The sequence below is a fragment of the Genypterus blacodes genome, unplaced genomic scaffold (assembly GCF_046128005.1).
Source record: "Genypterus blacodes isolate CSIRO-AG114 ecotype Tasmania unplaced genomic scaffold, CSIRO-AGI_Gbla_v1 ptg000039l_1, whole genome shotgun sequence".
Classification (NCBI taxonomy): domain Eukaryota; kingdom Metazoa; phylum Chordata; class Actinopteri; order Ophidiiformes; family Ophidiidae; genus Genypterus; species Genypterus blacodes.
This window is the reverse complement of record NW_027466852.1, coordinates 8,861,058-8,877,694: the sequence shown is the minus strand read 5'-3', so window position 1 is coordinate 8,877,694 and position 16,637 is coordinate 8,861,058. Positions and strand designations below refer to the sequence as shown.

Here is a 16,637-nt window from a genome sequence, read left to right as displayed (position 1 = left end):
GGTGAGCACACAGATAGGCTGCAGCACCCTCACCACCCTTAAGAAGGATGGGGGATAAGCAGCTATGGAGAATGACTGAATGAAGGTTTTGGGAGTTGTTCTGCTCTGGATCGGGAACCATCTGTTGTTGTATGTGATACAAATAAATGTGATTTGATTTGAAGATGCAGTCTTGTATCTCCAGGTTTCATATCAGTTAAAGATGGAGAGAAATCCAATAAGGAAAGAAAGGAGTCAAAAAAAGAAAAGAAAGAGGGATTGAAAGATATTTAATTCAAATAAAACTCATCATTACTCACCTACTTCTAGGACACGGGTGAGATTTCACTGAGGATTCTTCTCTGTTTAGCCAAAGCCATTTCTCAACCTCAAAGGGTCGGTCTGGGTCTCTGGAGATCCTCCCTGCACCTGTCAGGGCACTCACCCTGTATGTTTACGGCTGTAGCAGGCTGGTTGTGTGCCAGTCTGAGAACAGACCTCTGCCGTTATTAAAGGTGCCTCCCCGAGCTCCTGTGATGGTCCAAACTGTCCATATCAGAGCGTCTACACACTCAGCGCTGACATCACAGCTCTCTGGCAGAGATTCACGCTTTGGCCAAAGATCAAGCCAGGTGAACTTCTCAGTAATTGACAGGATACCTGTAGGTTGAGCCCTTATTGTAGGGAGTTGAGCCCCACACAGATGAGCTTCCTCTCTGTGGCTTCTCTATTGCTTTATGGCCTTTTCACCTGTTGGAGTGTACCAGTGCTCCTTTGTGAGGCCAGACACTGCAGTCCCCTCACGCTGTGTCTGTGTGTTCCCAGTCAGGACCAGGTGTCTGCAGGCGTTAGGGTCTCACCCGTGTGTCTCCAGCTGCATACGTACACTGAATATTTGTTCACTTTTAGCTGAATCAGAATGCAGGAGATTGAGTTTCAACTCTGATTCTACTTTAAATTCAATAAAAAATGTAAGGACCCCTTTCACTGTTTGTGTTTGGTAATGTAATACAAAAAAGATAAGGTGTGCAAGAAGATAAATTCCCATGTGGCTTGGATGCAGATGAACATGGCAGAGCTCCATGGCAACCTGCTTTATTTCACTCATGAGGTGACACATTCTACATGGATTCTGTCTGTGGTCTCAATGGTCTCATTGGCTGCTAGCTGCTGTCCTAATATCTCCTCTCTCTTCACCTCACTGCACCTCAAATGAATGTCTGGCTGAAGACAAAGATGAGAAAAATGTCTATTAAACATTTTCCCGCAGACTCTCTACTTAATGAAACAGGTCTGCAGACATAACTGATTGGCTAATTAATAGCATCATTTCCCCCCACTTCAAAGATGCTGTAGGTGAGTTCTTTATTGAACCTGGACTATCCGTCTTTATAAATTGGATTTGGAACAAACAGCATGTCATTTAGAAAGCGATAAAGAGCTGCTGCCGGGACGCCAGAGTGGTTTATGGGTCTCGGATCAGGATTGGATTAATTCATTGGCAGAGGCATTACCAAGAACTCAACACCTGTTGTAGATTGCTTGTTTGTTCAGCCAAGTGCTGTATCCTTCATCATCAGGCCTCTTTATTAGGTTTCATTTTGGACAGATACATCAAAAGGAGAACACACTGGGACTTGAACCCAGTGAGGAGGGTCCCTATTTGTTAATCAAGTTGGCCCAGAGTTGAAGTGAAACGATGGTTTTCACCCTTCAGCAGGCCCAGCAGAGAACATCAGGCTGGGCTGTCATCAAACTGACAACCAGAATAATACGTTCTGCTTGTGAAGTGTAGTTGTTCCATGTAGGGAGCAGATATGACAAAACATGTGAGAGCTAAAGCCCCTCGGTCTGTCACTATTCCACTATTGCAGAATTCTATGCAAATTCAATGAAACGATACATTTTATCACAATGCCGCATCATTTTCCATTTTACTGCAAAACTTTTACAAAAAATGTAAAGATACAAGAGACAAAACAGAGTTGGCAAGGATAAACAAACCTGCTCTGGAAGTTGCGACATGCAAGAAGCATTACTGGTGGTCACCCAGCAGAGCCAGCATGTGATCCATCAGCTCTGAGGGTTTAGACTCACTGAGCCTTGGGGAGAGAGAGGAGCGGGCCAGCACACTCAGACTCTGACCAAAGGGTCCTGGAGCTGAGCTTTCAGAGTGGTATATTATTTTTGCGTACACAAATGTTCAAGTACGCTTGAAGTACCACTCTGGTTGCCGTGGAGCTGTGTCCATGGTCCCTGAAGGCGAATTGAGCTCCAGCCTGCTCGAACCGTCGCATTTTGCTCTCCAAACTCCAGCAACTTAAGTGAAACTGCATTGATTGCCATGTTCAATAAACTCCAGAGTGAAATGGGAGCTGAGTGCTCGAGAGCTTACGTGAGCTAATCACACATTTAACTATAAATACATACCACATACCACAACATCAGTGTGCTATACATAGCATGGAACCCACTTTCTAGCTCATCAGGATAACCAGTGGGGGAGTTGTGATTGGAAGAACCCTCCTTTGCAATGTAGAACACGAGTCAGGAAATTGTGATGTTGTTTAGTTTGATTTCCCTTCATTCATTGACACAAGAATATAAAGGTTTTTCTTATGCATATTGTTTGTGTTTGCATGTCATGTAGGTCTATTTAAACTTTGTGAAAATAAATAAAAAGGCTCAAAGTTGTAATTAATGGGGAAAATATGGTAAAGTAAATATCACACAGATGTGCTGAAATCCTGGGGGGCTGCTTCATCCTACTTTAAGGGTAAAAACTTGAGTTTGCATGCAAGGTATTTCATAATCTAATCTTCTGCATTTGCATAATGTGGAATAAACCCTTTACACCATGACCTGTAATGAGCACATGCAGCCTCTAAGAGTCACCAGCTTAGACTCGAAACCTTGCTGGGATGTAAAAGCGAGTCAGATAGGTCCCCTATTAGACTTCCCCTGCAGCTTTGAAGCTTGTAATAGCTCACCTGAAGGAATCTGTTTAGCCATCACATGCAGTAAATGACCAGATCTCATTCTCTCTCCCTCCAACAGGTGAACGGCCGGAACCTGCTGTCTGTGGATTATGATCGAAATCTGAGAACTGAGAAGATTTATGACGACCACAGGAAGTTCCTGCTGAAGATCGTCTATGACACCCAAGGCCACCCGACACTGTGGGTCCCCAGCAGCAAGCTCCTGTCAGTGAACTTGACATATTCCAGGTAAGCCTCTCATGACCTGAATGTTATTAGAATGTGTCATAATAAGATCATGTGTTGTGCTGTTTGGCCTGTTTTTCATTTGTACATAAAGCAACAGAGAAATTACTGAATGTATTTTTTCTTACTTGCATTTCCAAATAAAACCACATTTGAAAGTATCATTAACTAGAGGGACATTGTACATTTGGAGTGATATCCCCAAAGCTATGATCATTGCATTTTAGCAAATATTCTGTCATTAATTCTGATGATAATTTGTATCCAGTGTCAATGCTAAAATGGCTAAAAATGAATAAATTCATAAATACGCAAGATGGAACATTGTTACAAATGTAATGTTGAGATGTCCTCAAATATATGGATCATGCTTTTATTTTGTGGTATTTTATTACAAAGCCTTGTTGAATTTAGACAAACTTGATATTTGAAGATTTCAACATCTTCATCAACATCTTCATCTTAATTTGGACGGGACATTGACACCATACAGTGGCACTTCTGTTCAGTTCCAGCAGAGGGCACTCACAACGCACTAGGCTGTGCAAAACACTTGACCTCACTTTGATTAATCACAGCGTCCATCACATCCTGTGCATGCTGCGCTTACATGTAGCCAATTACACAAGTGAAGTGCATCAAACTACTTTACTGCTGCTCACCATCGTACTTCCACCTAGACATGGCTGTTATAATAGTTTTCCTGTGTTTGTGTGTGACTATGTGTTCAGCACTGGGCAGGTGACTGGCCTACAGAGGGGCCCAACAACAGAGCGGTGGGAGTACGACAACCAGGGCAGAATTATTTCCAGAGTCTTCGCAGATGGGAAAACATGGAGCTACACTTACCTGGATAAGGTAAAGCATCACACAGTGACAGACAGAGATGAAACAGATTGACAACGAGAAATAGCTTGTGTTTTGGTGTCTTTGCATTACATTTGTGTGCCTTTCTGTCACATCTAAAGGGGCCATATTCGATTTGATGTCAAAGCTTGAGGTTGATACTGTTAAAGGCAAAGGCAAGGCAGCTTTATGTATACAGCACATTCAAACACAAAGACAGGTATACAAGAATAAAAGTTACAGTGCAGTTTAAGAAAGGAATACATTATTGAATGAAAGGCCTTTAAACAGAAAAGTCTTCAGCCTTCATCCAGCCTTGATTCCAAAGAGCTGAGAGTTGCAGCAGACCTGCAGTTTTCTGGGTGTTTGTTATAGATATGTGGTGCATAAAAAACTGTATGCTGCCAGTCTATGTTTACTTTTGACAGCAAACCTCTGTGAGGTCTGGATGGATCAGAGCAAGACAAAAGTATTTGGGCCCTGAACCATGCTTTATAAGCCAACAGTAATATTTTGAAATCCGTTCTTTGACAGACAGGAAGCCAGTGTTAAGTCAAATCAGAGCACTGGAGTATTAGGATCCACTTCCTTGGTCTTAGTGAAGACTCCAGCTGCAGTGTACAGAATGAAATACAGCTGTGGGCTTGGCTTTCATACACACCTGCACCCGTACAGTAGTCCAGCTGTGACATTATGGAAATGTCATCACTGCATCAAATGAAATGTGATTACACAAACACATTACCTTGGAAATGTGTTATCCTTAATACCGCCTATAATGTAAAACAATACACAGGTGAGTCAATGAACTTCTACATACATTTACTTCAAAGGAAGGATGGGCAGTCATGCATGTGTGTCACTAGTGATTGTATGTCATCATTAAACACTTCATGATTATCTTCATTAATGCATCGATACACACTAACACACAAGAACCCGGTCTGTTATTATGACAACAGTCAAGGACAAATTAAATGCCATACACACGTGCAGCACACACAAGGATACACTCTCATGATGTGTCAATGATGTGCCAAGAAATTGTGGTTAAAGTAACAGAGCAAGCGAAACTAATTAATAATAAAGTATTTTCCCCTTGGTGTTACGAAGTTTGTGTGCAAAACAATGAGCAATGCAGATGATATAACGAGAGGAGAGAAGAGGAGAGGAGAGGAGAGGAGAGGAGAGGAGAGGAGAGGAGAGGAGAGGAGAGGAGTATTCCTCAGTATATAATCTCAGTGGAACTGACCCCAGAGTGGACATACTTCAAGGGTTAGTATAGGACAAGGGATTGAAGGAAACAACAACAGAAGTGAACTAGAAAGAGGACACAGTAAGTAACTGACTCAAAAAGACAACCTCGTTAGTCTCTGAAGAAAAACAGAGGCGACAAGGAGAGAGGAGGTGTAAAACAAAAGGGACTGATTTAAAAAAACAAACCCAGCTCCCGTTGTCTCCTAAGAAGGAAAGGAGAAGAGAGTCCCTGTAGAACCAGAGCAAGGAGACAGGAGAGATAAATCTAGGCTGGTGTTTGTTAGTTTGAAATGAGGAAGAGGCAGAGAGACACAGAATGACACTAAACACAGCTGTGGGTCTTGTTTGTGGATGGCAAAAGAAAGGAATGACACAGAGAAATGGAGACAGATATTTAAGGGAGTGTGTAAAAACAGAGGTACAGCTGTGGAAACAAGACCCCAGGGAACGATGGGAGCTTAGGTCCACCATGTTAGAGAGACACAGAGAGAAATAACAGTGTCGGCCCATCGTTTGTGGATAGAGAGAGACAAGAATGATGTCAACCAAGCTGAGAGAGGATGAGAGGCACAGAGGAGGTCAGAGAGGGAGTAATGACATGACAAGGAGAAAGGAAAGCAGAGGAAATACCTTCAATTAGTCCATATATCAGCCTCCATGTACTTCACAAATACAAAAACTAGAGCACACTCTGGGAGATTATACCTCCTTCAAGGCGGCACATCCTTCACATGTTATTTACACATGAGAAAATATTACAATACAATATAATATAATATATTCTGCACCAAAATACTATTCTCTGCTAAATGCTTTACACTGAGCTCACATTCAGCCATCCATACAGTGATGCAGGTTCATACATGCATGGAACCAACCTGCACATCAGGAGCATTTAGGGCAGGGGTCGGGAACCTTTTTAACTAGGAGAGCCATAAAAGCTAAATATTTCTAAATGTATTTGCAGTTTGCAGTTTGTAGTTTGTGCTGCGATCAGCCCGTCCGACATCCGCACAGCCGCACGTCAGCCGACAAAGAGCCTGAATTAGGGGTTCAGGGGTTCAGGGCTCAGGTTACAGTGTCTTGCCCAACAACATTTGGACAGGCTATAGGAGGAGCCTGAAATGAAACCAGGAACCTTCTGATTCCTAGACTACTAACATCCCAAGCCATGGAGCCCCTGTGCTGAGCCATGCTGACTGAAGGTGTAGCCATGATTACAGTAAATCTGAGAATAATACAGCTTTGTATGCGGATGAGTTGTGCAAACATGTACTGCCAGTCAGACTCACTGCCACCTTACACAAATATCATACAGTAGCAGTACATCAGCCACATCATTCACTGAAGCATGAGTAGGGTGTGAAGGCACAAACTGTTAAGTGTTGGGACTCCCAGTGTTAGCATAACCTCACACTGCTCACAGTGTATGTCGCCTCGCTCCCTTTAAAGAGGGCTTAGGGTAGCCATGGTAACAGCAGCATCATCTGGTACGAAAGAGGATGTGTTGACAGGGTTTTGATGGGATGTGATGTTGCTTGTAAAACTAGATACACACAGATGTGTATAATACTACTTGTAATACTGAATGAAATACTGGATTCAATGTTGGGTTTACAAACCAGAATGGATCTAACTCTGTGTTGGTATGAATGAGGCAAACAGCAAACGACAAACCTGGAAAACACAACACAAAGGTCTGAACCCGTCCACCGAGCTCAGTCTTAGGGGAGTGTATGAACCACATGCTGTTGTATTCATGCAGCACCGACACAGAGGTCACACACTAAGGAAACTAAAAAGAGCTGGGGGTTAGTCAGATATATTCCAAATTTGGTGGTGAATCGGCCTCTAGGCTTCACAGTTAAAAAGTTATCAAAGTGCCCATCACTGGATCCCAGAGTGGAGTCACACAACCATCCTAAGTGTACATCTACAACAAGGTAGGGTTTCATCTCACATTGGAGTGAGATGCGTGAGCTCTGAGCTCCAGGTCTCTGTGTGTCTTTATTGTCCTTGCTTGGACCCTATTGTAGCTTCTCTAGTGCACTGCTGCCTGTTTCACTGTCTCATTTCTACAGCAGTGATACAACTAAAGTGTTTATGGCGCCATGGCAGCAGATTTTGATGCATTACATTCACCAAATGACATCACCTATTGTCACACACATTGTCCCAGCTGAGATGTAAACCCCACATGTGTTTAGATAAACACAATGTTCCACGTGTTAGTCCACCCCAATGACACAGCAAAGACCCTCTGCAGTTATGAGCCAAAATCTACAATACTTTTTTCTATGGGCAAGCAAATTCCAACAATATGTAGTTAAGTTCTCAATAAATAGGTTTTCATGTTTTCATTTGAAAAAATCACTAGTGGTTGCTCTTCTAATTTCATGTGGCAGTTTGTTCCACAGAAACTGAGCACATACTAGACACAATGTTTTCATCTGTATTTTTCATTGATCCTCCTCCGCAGCCTAGCATAGAGTTACAACTTGTACATTAAAAATTTCACCAAGTGTCAAACTCTTCTGAAGACTGGATTTAGGTTTACTGGCTCACGGAAAAAGTAACTGACTTTCTATTTGTGAAACAGAACATTGGAGTGTTTGAGTAGAGTTCAGTGCACTCTGACTTTGTTAGAGCCGGCACCTAGTGGCCATTAGAGCCAATTACTGCGCCATCAGTCCCAATGTAGTTCTGGGTGCACCGAGGAGCTTACGACACATGATACCTTCATCCTAACTCTCACCCATCCATGATGTGACCTCACATGGGTTTAGATGTACAGCCACAGTCATTTAGGTTCTCCATTTCCCCATGTTACCCCACTAGGACCCAAGAAGGGTTGAAATGGGTATAGAAACAAACAGCTTGACTTGGGCAGACAAATGTTTACATGAATACGGCTTTTTACTCAACACAGTTCTATTGAAACAAAGTCAAAATGATATATGTTTTTATGTATGTATGTAAATATTACTGATGACAACAAGTAATGTCAGTTTCAACTTGATAGTCACACAGAATTGCTGTTAAACAATGACATCAGCCAACCTTGCATCTTGAAAATGTTATTTTACCAAGTGAAAATGATATATAATCCAAATCATGAAAAGGCAATACTACTGCTGACTCCAACTGACCTCAATTACAACCAGCCTGGCTCAGCTGGCTTGGTATATGCTGGTGAATGACAGCTGTTTATTCCTGTCACTGATGACTTAGAATCCCTTTCAGCACAATTAGTTCAGTGAGTGATTGCATACACTGATTATATTATTGATATTGTTTATAATATACACATTATATACATAGAAATGCAAATACACACCTGATTAATTTAGACAGTGTTATTTTTTCTTGCAAGCAGTTTTAATAGTTAGATACATAAATAGGAAGGTGTGATGGTACTTTTCACGTTGTGTGTCTTTTTATGGAAGGATGACACAACAGGAAACTATCAGCAGAAAAACAAAACATCTCTCATCATTTCTCTTGCTTGGTTATTTTGTTTCTGAGTGACACTTGTGAAAAAATGGGAGCCAGGCCTAGGCAGCAATGAATAAAACAAAGACAGTCACAAAGGGAGAGAGGGCTACAGTAAAGACGGAGAAAAGAGAGAGAGGAAGCTGTGAGAAACAGGAAGAGGCAAAGAAAGAGAATGAAACGAGGGAGGAGGCAAATACAAAGAAAAGAGATGATTCCCCTGTTGAACAAAGGAGCCGTATTCTATTACGCCATGTGTCAAACTCTACACATCCTCAGCTCCTTTTGCACTTGTTTTTCATTCATTCTTTCCTCCATCTGTCACTTTTCTCCTGGGAACGCTTCTTGGGAAATAGTGTCAAGAAGCAGAATCCATCACAGGCTGGGGCTCAAAATATCTGGACTGTATGGAATGTGTATATAAATACATGTATATATGGAACATACTGTAATTTATGGAAGCCATAGGAGCTGGTGGGTGAAGCTGTCATCTATTTCTGTGAGATTTCTCCTCTCATTTAATTTTCTTACTCCAGATTGTTGTAAACAAGGCTGCTCACTGTCAGCTTCTATTGATGGAAAATTAAAGGAAAGGCAGACGATAATATGCAATTATGCAGCAGAATTTTCAGAGTTACAAAAAAAAGGAAAATTCTGGCTCTTGATCCTTTTGATCCATTTAATTACTTGTGTCATAGGAAAGTTAACCAACTCAACTTAAAATATGAAATATGATATAGCCATATTAGATTTTCTATCTTGTTTAAATAATACAATTTGTAGGCACATAAGATAGGGACACCTATTTGTGAAAAAGTGCATTCTCATTCGAATTTTAGGAGTCAATAATAGACAAAAACACTTGATGTGGGAGGAGTCACACTAAGGACGCACAGGAAATGAAAAGGCACAGAGGCGTCAGTTCAGTGGGGGTTCATTTCCACAGATTTGGCGTTTTCACAAGCTCTTCTTTTTTCTCTTTTTTTTCTTCTCTTTCTTTCTGTAGAGGACATGGTCAAGCTAAACATCTATTAGATAGAGAGATAGATTATTGCACAGGTAGCAAAGGAAACATCAGTGGGATGTAAAGTCCACTAAGGACTGCAAATGCAAACTGAGTACTTCAAATGTAGTGAGAGTCAATTCACATGCAAGGAGCAATGTTCCTAACGGGTGGTAGGACATCACGGTTGGTGGCCCCAGCAGATGCCTCATTGAACAGGACAAGGAAGGTGATTAGACGATGCACTGCCAGCTATGCCTGATTAACTCCTGTATTTATGCTATGAAGTGAGCCATTAGAAAACATGTGATTACATTCAGGCTGCATCTGTTATAGGTTATAGGGAGATGGTGGATCTGTTTGCAGATTTTCATTAGGACAACTTCAAAGAGTGTGTCCAACCACCGGATTTCTTTTTCACTTTTTTAACATAGACATATACGCTATGGGTCAACTCATTTGCCTATTTCTCCAAAATTAAAGCACCAATCTTTGTGAAACTGTTCAGGCATGTGTACTTTATAGTGGATTATCCACAGGTGCAATCCAGCCCAGATCCAGATATTGGTCCAGATCTGGGGAATTTATACGTACATTATGTTTGGACAGAGTTCACATCTCTGTACTTTGAGCCTTTCAGCTGAGTCTCCCACTTTATTCTGTCATTCATTCATTGCCTATGTTGAGAAGGAGAGGCTGTGGTGAGTGACTTGCATCTTGCTTTTATGGCCTGTCTTCTGCTGTTCTTTAATGTTGGTGTGATGTGTTGCTTATGTCTCCTCTCACCTCTCTTGCAGTCCATGGTTTTGCTGCTGCACAGTCAACATCAGTACATCTTTGACTATGACTCAGGGGACCGTCTGTCAGCAGTCACCATGCCCAGTGTGGCCCGACACACCATGCAGACCATCAGATCCGTAGGATATTACAGAAACATCTACACACCTCCAGAGAGCAACGCGTCCGTTACTGTGGACTATTCTGAAGATGGGCAGGTATGTGTGTATGTGCAATAAAGCTGAAGTTGGTCCTTGTTCTTCAAAATGTTTGCAGAAAACACCCACATTAAAAAAACAAGTCATGCAGTCTCATCCATATTGGATAGTTATTGGCAGAAAAAGAAAAGTCCAAAATAACCTCAACTTTTAACCTTGAATTCATCCAGTTTCTCTCTCTCTCTCTCTCTGTCTATGTCTCTGTCTCTCTCTGTCTCTCTCTCTCTCACACACAGCTCCTGAGAGTCGCCCATCTAGGCACCGGCCGCCGTATATTGTACAAATATCGCAGACAGGTATGTTTTTGGGGTATTTTTCTGTGTTAGTTTTGTTGCGTTCTTCATTCAGTCATCCAGTCCACATAGGAACAGGCACATATGAAGAATAACTGTACATAAGACAAGTCAGATGAGAGTAAAAGAGGAGAATGTAGTGGAGCAGAAGCACACTATTTTCCAGCACCTCTCCACAAATTGCACTATTGAGAGCGCACAGCAGCAGAGAATATGCATCGATTCTGACAGAGAGTGATAGCACGTCCAAGAGGTTACATTATTGTTTCCAATGTCTTGTGTTTCTCATCAGAACAAGTTAGCGGAGATCCTGTACGACTCTACACGAGTTAGTTTCACCTACGATGAGACTGCAGGCGTCCTGAAGACAGTCAACCTGCAGAGTGAAGGCTTCATCTGCTCCATTCGATATCGCCAGATCGGCCCATTGGTCGATCGGCAGATATTCCGCTTCAGCGAGGACGGGATGGTGAATGCGAGATTTGACTACACGTATGACAACAGCTTCAGGGTCACTAGCATGCAGGCTGTGATCAATGAGACACCGCTACCAATCGACCTCTATCAGTTTGATGATATATCAGGAAAGGTGGAGCAGTTTGGGAAGTTTGGAGTCATCTATTATGACATCAATCAGGTGAGAAATCTCTGTGTGTATTAGATGTTAGCTGTCAATCTGTCATTTGCCTCATTTGAACTTTTCAATTGTCCATTATGACCCCACATGTGGCACCATGGCTCATGCATATCTACTGTTTGTTCCACCTGACCAAATCATTGAGTCCATGTTGCCCTAACTGATCTGACTCATCAGTGGCACTCCTCAAGTCTAAGTTGTGGTCAAGAGTCATGTGCTCACCATACCAGAGGAAAACTATTTGTTGAAAATGTGGTACTCAGTGTCTTCTGCTCTGTCCTCTACTTCAGATCATCTCTACAGCAGTGATGACTTACACCAAGCACTTTGACCAGCATGGTCGAATTAAGGAGATCCAGTATGAGATTTTCCGGTCGCTGATGTACTGGATCACAATTCAGTATGACAACATGGGTAGAGTCACCAAACGTGAAATCAAGATTGGACCTTTCGCCAACACAACCAAATATGGCTATGAGTATGATGTGGATGGGCAGCTGAAGACGGTCTACCTCAATGAGAAGATGATGTGGAGGCATGTGAACAATGTGAACACATCATCACAATTACATATTATTCCAAATTTGAACTGTCTCAATTCCATTGTATGTGTTTGTATTCCAGGTACAACTACGATCTAAACGGGAACCTTCATTTGCTGAACCCTGGTACCAGCGGACGCTTAATTCCTCTACGCTACGATCTGCGAGACAGAATCACACGTCTGGGAGATGTTCAGTACAGACAGGATGAAGATGGCTTCCTGAGACAGAGAGGAGCAGAGATATTTGAATATAACTCTAAAGGTGAGATTTCAAAAGGACCTTTATGTTTACTGTAGTATAAATCAGTGATAAATGAAATATGGACAGATTAATGTTTGCTGTTTGCACTATGGTACAGATCACGAGTGCTCTAAAGTCTTTGTGTCTGTTATGGCACAGCTTTGCGGGTATTGTGGTTTTGAGTGCGTGTGTGTGTGTGTGTGCCACTATACATTGCGGCTCAAAAAACAAATCAGCTCTCACTCAGCTTATTCATATATCTAGTGAACACACAGGAGTGTAAGTTTGCATTCATTTCTTTCAATTCTTTTCATCTCAACTTGGTCACAGTGGCTTCTCCTCTGTGTTGTATTTTCTATTAGTAAGCCAACGTTTACAATCAGCACACATCTGTATGGCTGCAGGGCTGCAGGGCTGCTGCTATGATCATAGCCGGAGCAGTCACTGGCCTCTGCCTGCATCTTGGCTCATTCCAGACTCCTTTGGCACTAGAATGTACCTCTACTCAAATGGGGTTTGCTCATTATCACAATCGACAATCAAATTATGCTGTAAAATCTCATCTACACTAACAACAGCATGGAAAACCATCTAACCAATCTAGTTCCACCCTATAGCTCTGCACCATAACAACTAATAACCCCATAACTACAGCCTCCAACAATGTTAGAAACTACTGCATATATAACTGAAGTTTCACCTTGCTAAGCTTTGAGAGAGAGACAAATACCAGCCAAGACAAATACCCAAGAATGGGCCATAGAGAGCATTTAGTCTATCAAATGCCTTCCCACCATTTGATAGACTAAATGCTCAATTCATTTCATGATGATATAATTTCATTCCAGTCTTTTCATTCATCTCTTCTTGATGGTTGCTTTGTATCATTTGTCCCTCAGGTCTCCTAGCACGTGTCTACAGTAAAGCAGCCAGTTGGACCATTCAGTACCGTTATGATGGTTTGGGTCGACGTGTGGCTTCTAGGAACAGTCTGGGCCAACACCTGCAGTTCTTCTACGCAGACCTGAACTACCCCACTAGAATCACGCACGTCTATAACCACTCCAGCTCTGAGATCACATCCTTCTACTATGACCTGCAGGTAACTGCACTGATGACTGAGAACGCGAACTCCAAAGCTAAAGATGATAACTAATTGCTAACATATTTGGTGAAATCTGACCAAAAAGATTGATGAAACAATGGAACCACATGCTTGTACAGCATATGAATGTACCTGGCTTGACTGGTATCTACAGCCTGGATCATTGTTTATGCTCTTGCCCTCTGAGAAAAAACTACATACAAGCCTTTTCTGTAGTTGGTCTCTGACTCTTTTTTTCTGAAAACACTGTGTCCTGATAATGTGTCATCATAGGCAACTACATGATTAAAGTCATTAAGCCACAGCAGTGGTCATGGTAACCAGCACAGTTCTTCATAATCCTGATGTGCCTCTTATTATTATTGTCTGTTTTTGCACAGGGACATGTATTTGCAATGGAGATCAGTAGTGGAGAGGAGTTTTATATAGCCTGTGATAACACTGGAACACCACTCGCTGTGTTCAGCAACAATGGACTGCTACTTAAACAGGTCAGTGTATGTGTGTGTGAATGTGCGCTTAATGTCAGGCAAGACTGTTTTAATTGGTAGAAATAAATTCCAAATTGTTACGAATATTCTCAGCTCATCATAATGTCGATACTGTAGTTCAATGAAAACTCTGTGTGTGTCTTTGTGTCTGTCTGTGTGTCTGTAGATGCAGTACACAGCATATGGCGAGGTTTACTTTGATTCCAACCCAGAGTTTGTGCTGGTAATTGGTTTCCATGGAGGCCTGTATGATCCACTGACACGACTGCTTCATTTTGGAGACAGAGACTACGACATTCCTGCTGGGAGGTTGGCTTTGTTTCTTTGCTTCATTTATTTAATCTCTGAGCACATCAGTAAGCCACACACTTGCTCATCAAGTCAGGCAGGCAGAAAGCATGTGTGCATCAGGACTGGTTTACCTTTACCCGTTGTTAAAGGCTGTTTAATGTGAAGTCTAATGTGAGTGTATATGTCATAAAGGTGGACCACCCCCGACATCAGCACATGGACACGGGTTGGTAAAGATCCTCAGCCCTTCAACCTCTACATGTTCAGAGGCAACAACCCCGTTAGCAAGATTCACCAAGTTAAAGAATATGTCACAGGTGAGAGACACATTTCATATACTGGGGAACTCAAAGATCTGTTCTGGTCCTTGCCAATTGTCCACGAAGAGTGTTTGCTCTTTGCTCCTTCAGGAGTCTGGACTGTGGTAGAATGTGAATGTAAGGTGAAAAAGATGAACAAAACAGTTGGAATTGATTTGATATTTTGTTTGTACCTTTTTTTTTTGGCTATTCAAACAGAATTGACCTGACATTTTATTGTGTTTTGTCTTCTTGGAAACAAAGACTGCTCCACTATTAGTTTAACCAGTTTCATCCTGTACATACATGACTCTTGAGTATTTGATACCGTCATGTCCAGTTGGTGTCTTTATTTTGCGTAAAACAGCAAATACATCTTAGCAGTCACCAAATTCAATAAGGGCAAAGTCTCTATATTTTCTTACTGTGCTTATTTCTGTCCTACTTTTCTGCGTTTTTCTGCAGATGTGAATATTTGGTTGGTAACATTTGGCTTCCACCTCCACAACGCCATCCCAGGATTCCCCATTCCTAAGTTTGACCTGACACAGCCCTCACTGGAGATGAAGAAGAGCCAGCTGTGGGACGACCTGCCTGTATGTATCCTCTCAACTACCTGCTGCTCAAGACCACTCGCAGCTCCCATAGCAACAAGAGTTACAGTCACAATCAATTGTTCTGTCAGCAGCAGAACAACATTTAGCATGAAAGTGTAAAACAGGAAATCCATTCTCAAGCTGCTGCTGTTTAATCAGACTCAGGTCTGTTTTTAACTGTGAAAGCTTTGTTTAAGCAGGTCACAATTTAATATCCCAGAACTTCTTGAAAGGTCTTCGTTTTATTCAATTTCTTATTCTCTTATCACTGACTTTCTGTTGTCATTGTCAGGTTTTAAGTCCAAACTTACTTTTGTTTACATACCAGGCCATAATAGTTGTGAAGCTTTGTTTGTTGGCAAGCTATTGCAAAGTTTGAGAATTCCATTTCAAAACGTGGAAACGTTTGAGCTCTGTTTATAAAACTAATTTAATTGTCAAAATGTAATATAAACAAGGTGGTAAAATGTGTTTTAAATAAAGAGGAAAACATTTCTCTCATTAATTATCTGAGCAGAGCGGAGGAACAAAGAGAGTCTGAAATAATGAGGAGAAAAGGATACTGTTAACAAATTGTATTAATAACAAATTGGAAAACACAGTTATGGAAGAACAAAATATGAACATGTGCACAAACACAAAGGCATATCACTCAAAATTAAAAGATGAGAACAGAAAAGGAAATGTAAGTGAATGACAATATGGAGTGAGTGCGTGAGTGAGCGAAGCATTCACACAAAGAGAGTTTGAGGGTAATGAGGAACAACAATAATGAGAGGAAATGAGCAGAGAGGACCGTAATGATTCATCCTTCATCCAGTGACATCATCATTCCTTTTCCAGCAAAAAAAGTCAAATTTAATCAGAAAAATGAATTGCATGCTCAGGCAAAGAGGAAAGTAGATATTTGTATGACAACTACCATGTTTATAAGTAACCAGTAACTAAAGCTGTGGAATCATTGTAATGGAATAAAACATTTCCCTGTGAAATGCAGGAAAAATAGAAATGCTTTATACTGCTGCTGCCAAACTGTACTGAGCTGCACTAAATGGACTTAGTTACTTACCACATCTACTATTTATAAATCCATGTTTTGTAAAGGGGTCACAGTCATAGCGAGACAGATACAGAGATGGTGTGTAATGAAAATCCCTCTAAATAAAGACGCTGTTGTGAAATCTGCTCAGTGAAGACGGAGATGGAAATAAACAGGGAAGATTCATAGACACAAACAGGAAATTGAGAGAAAATCAAAAGAGGGATTCACAGCAGACTGTGTTAAAGGCCATGTGTGTATGTATGTGTAGACTGCTGCTCGCCGCTTCCTCTGACTGGGACATC

At 41.5% G+C, this 16,637-nt stretch overlaps 1 protein-coding gene across 1 annotated transcript in view; it reads left to right on the top strand.

Annotated features, from left to right (window-relative positions):
* Positions 1-16,637, top strand: part of LOC142996739 (teneurin-3-like) — a 187,811-nt gene that overhangs the window by 169,136 nt on the left and 2,038 nt on the right. The window contains exons 38-49 of the mRNA XM_076147792.1: positions 3,037-3,206; positions 3,935-4,061; positions 10,599-10,796; positions 11,033-11,092; positions 11,382-11,726; positions 12,017-12,261; positions 12,351-12,532; positions 13,411-13,613; positions 13,997-14,107; positions 14,274-14,416; positions 14,591-14,715; positions 15,163-15,293. Of these exons, the coding sequence (XP_076003907.1) occupies positions 3,037-3,206; positions 3,935-4,061; positions 10,599-10,796; positions 11,033-11,092; positions 11,382-11,726; positions 12,017-12,261; positions 12,351-12,532; positions 13,411-13,613; positions 13,997-14,107; positions 14,274-14,416; positions 14,591-14,715; positions 15,163-15,293 (2,040 nt within the window). The remainder of the gene's footprint in view (positions 1-3,036; positions 3,207-3,934; positions 4,062-10,598; positions 10,797-11,032; positions 11,093-11,381; positions 11,727-12,016; positions 12,262-12,350; positions 12,533-13,410; positions 13,614-13,996; positions 14,108-14,273; positions 14,417-14,590; positions 14,716-15,162; positions 15,294-16,637) is intronic.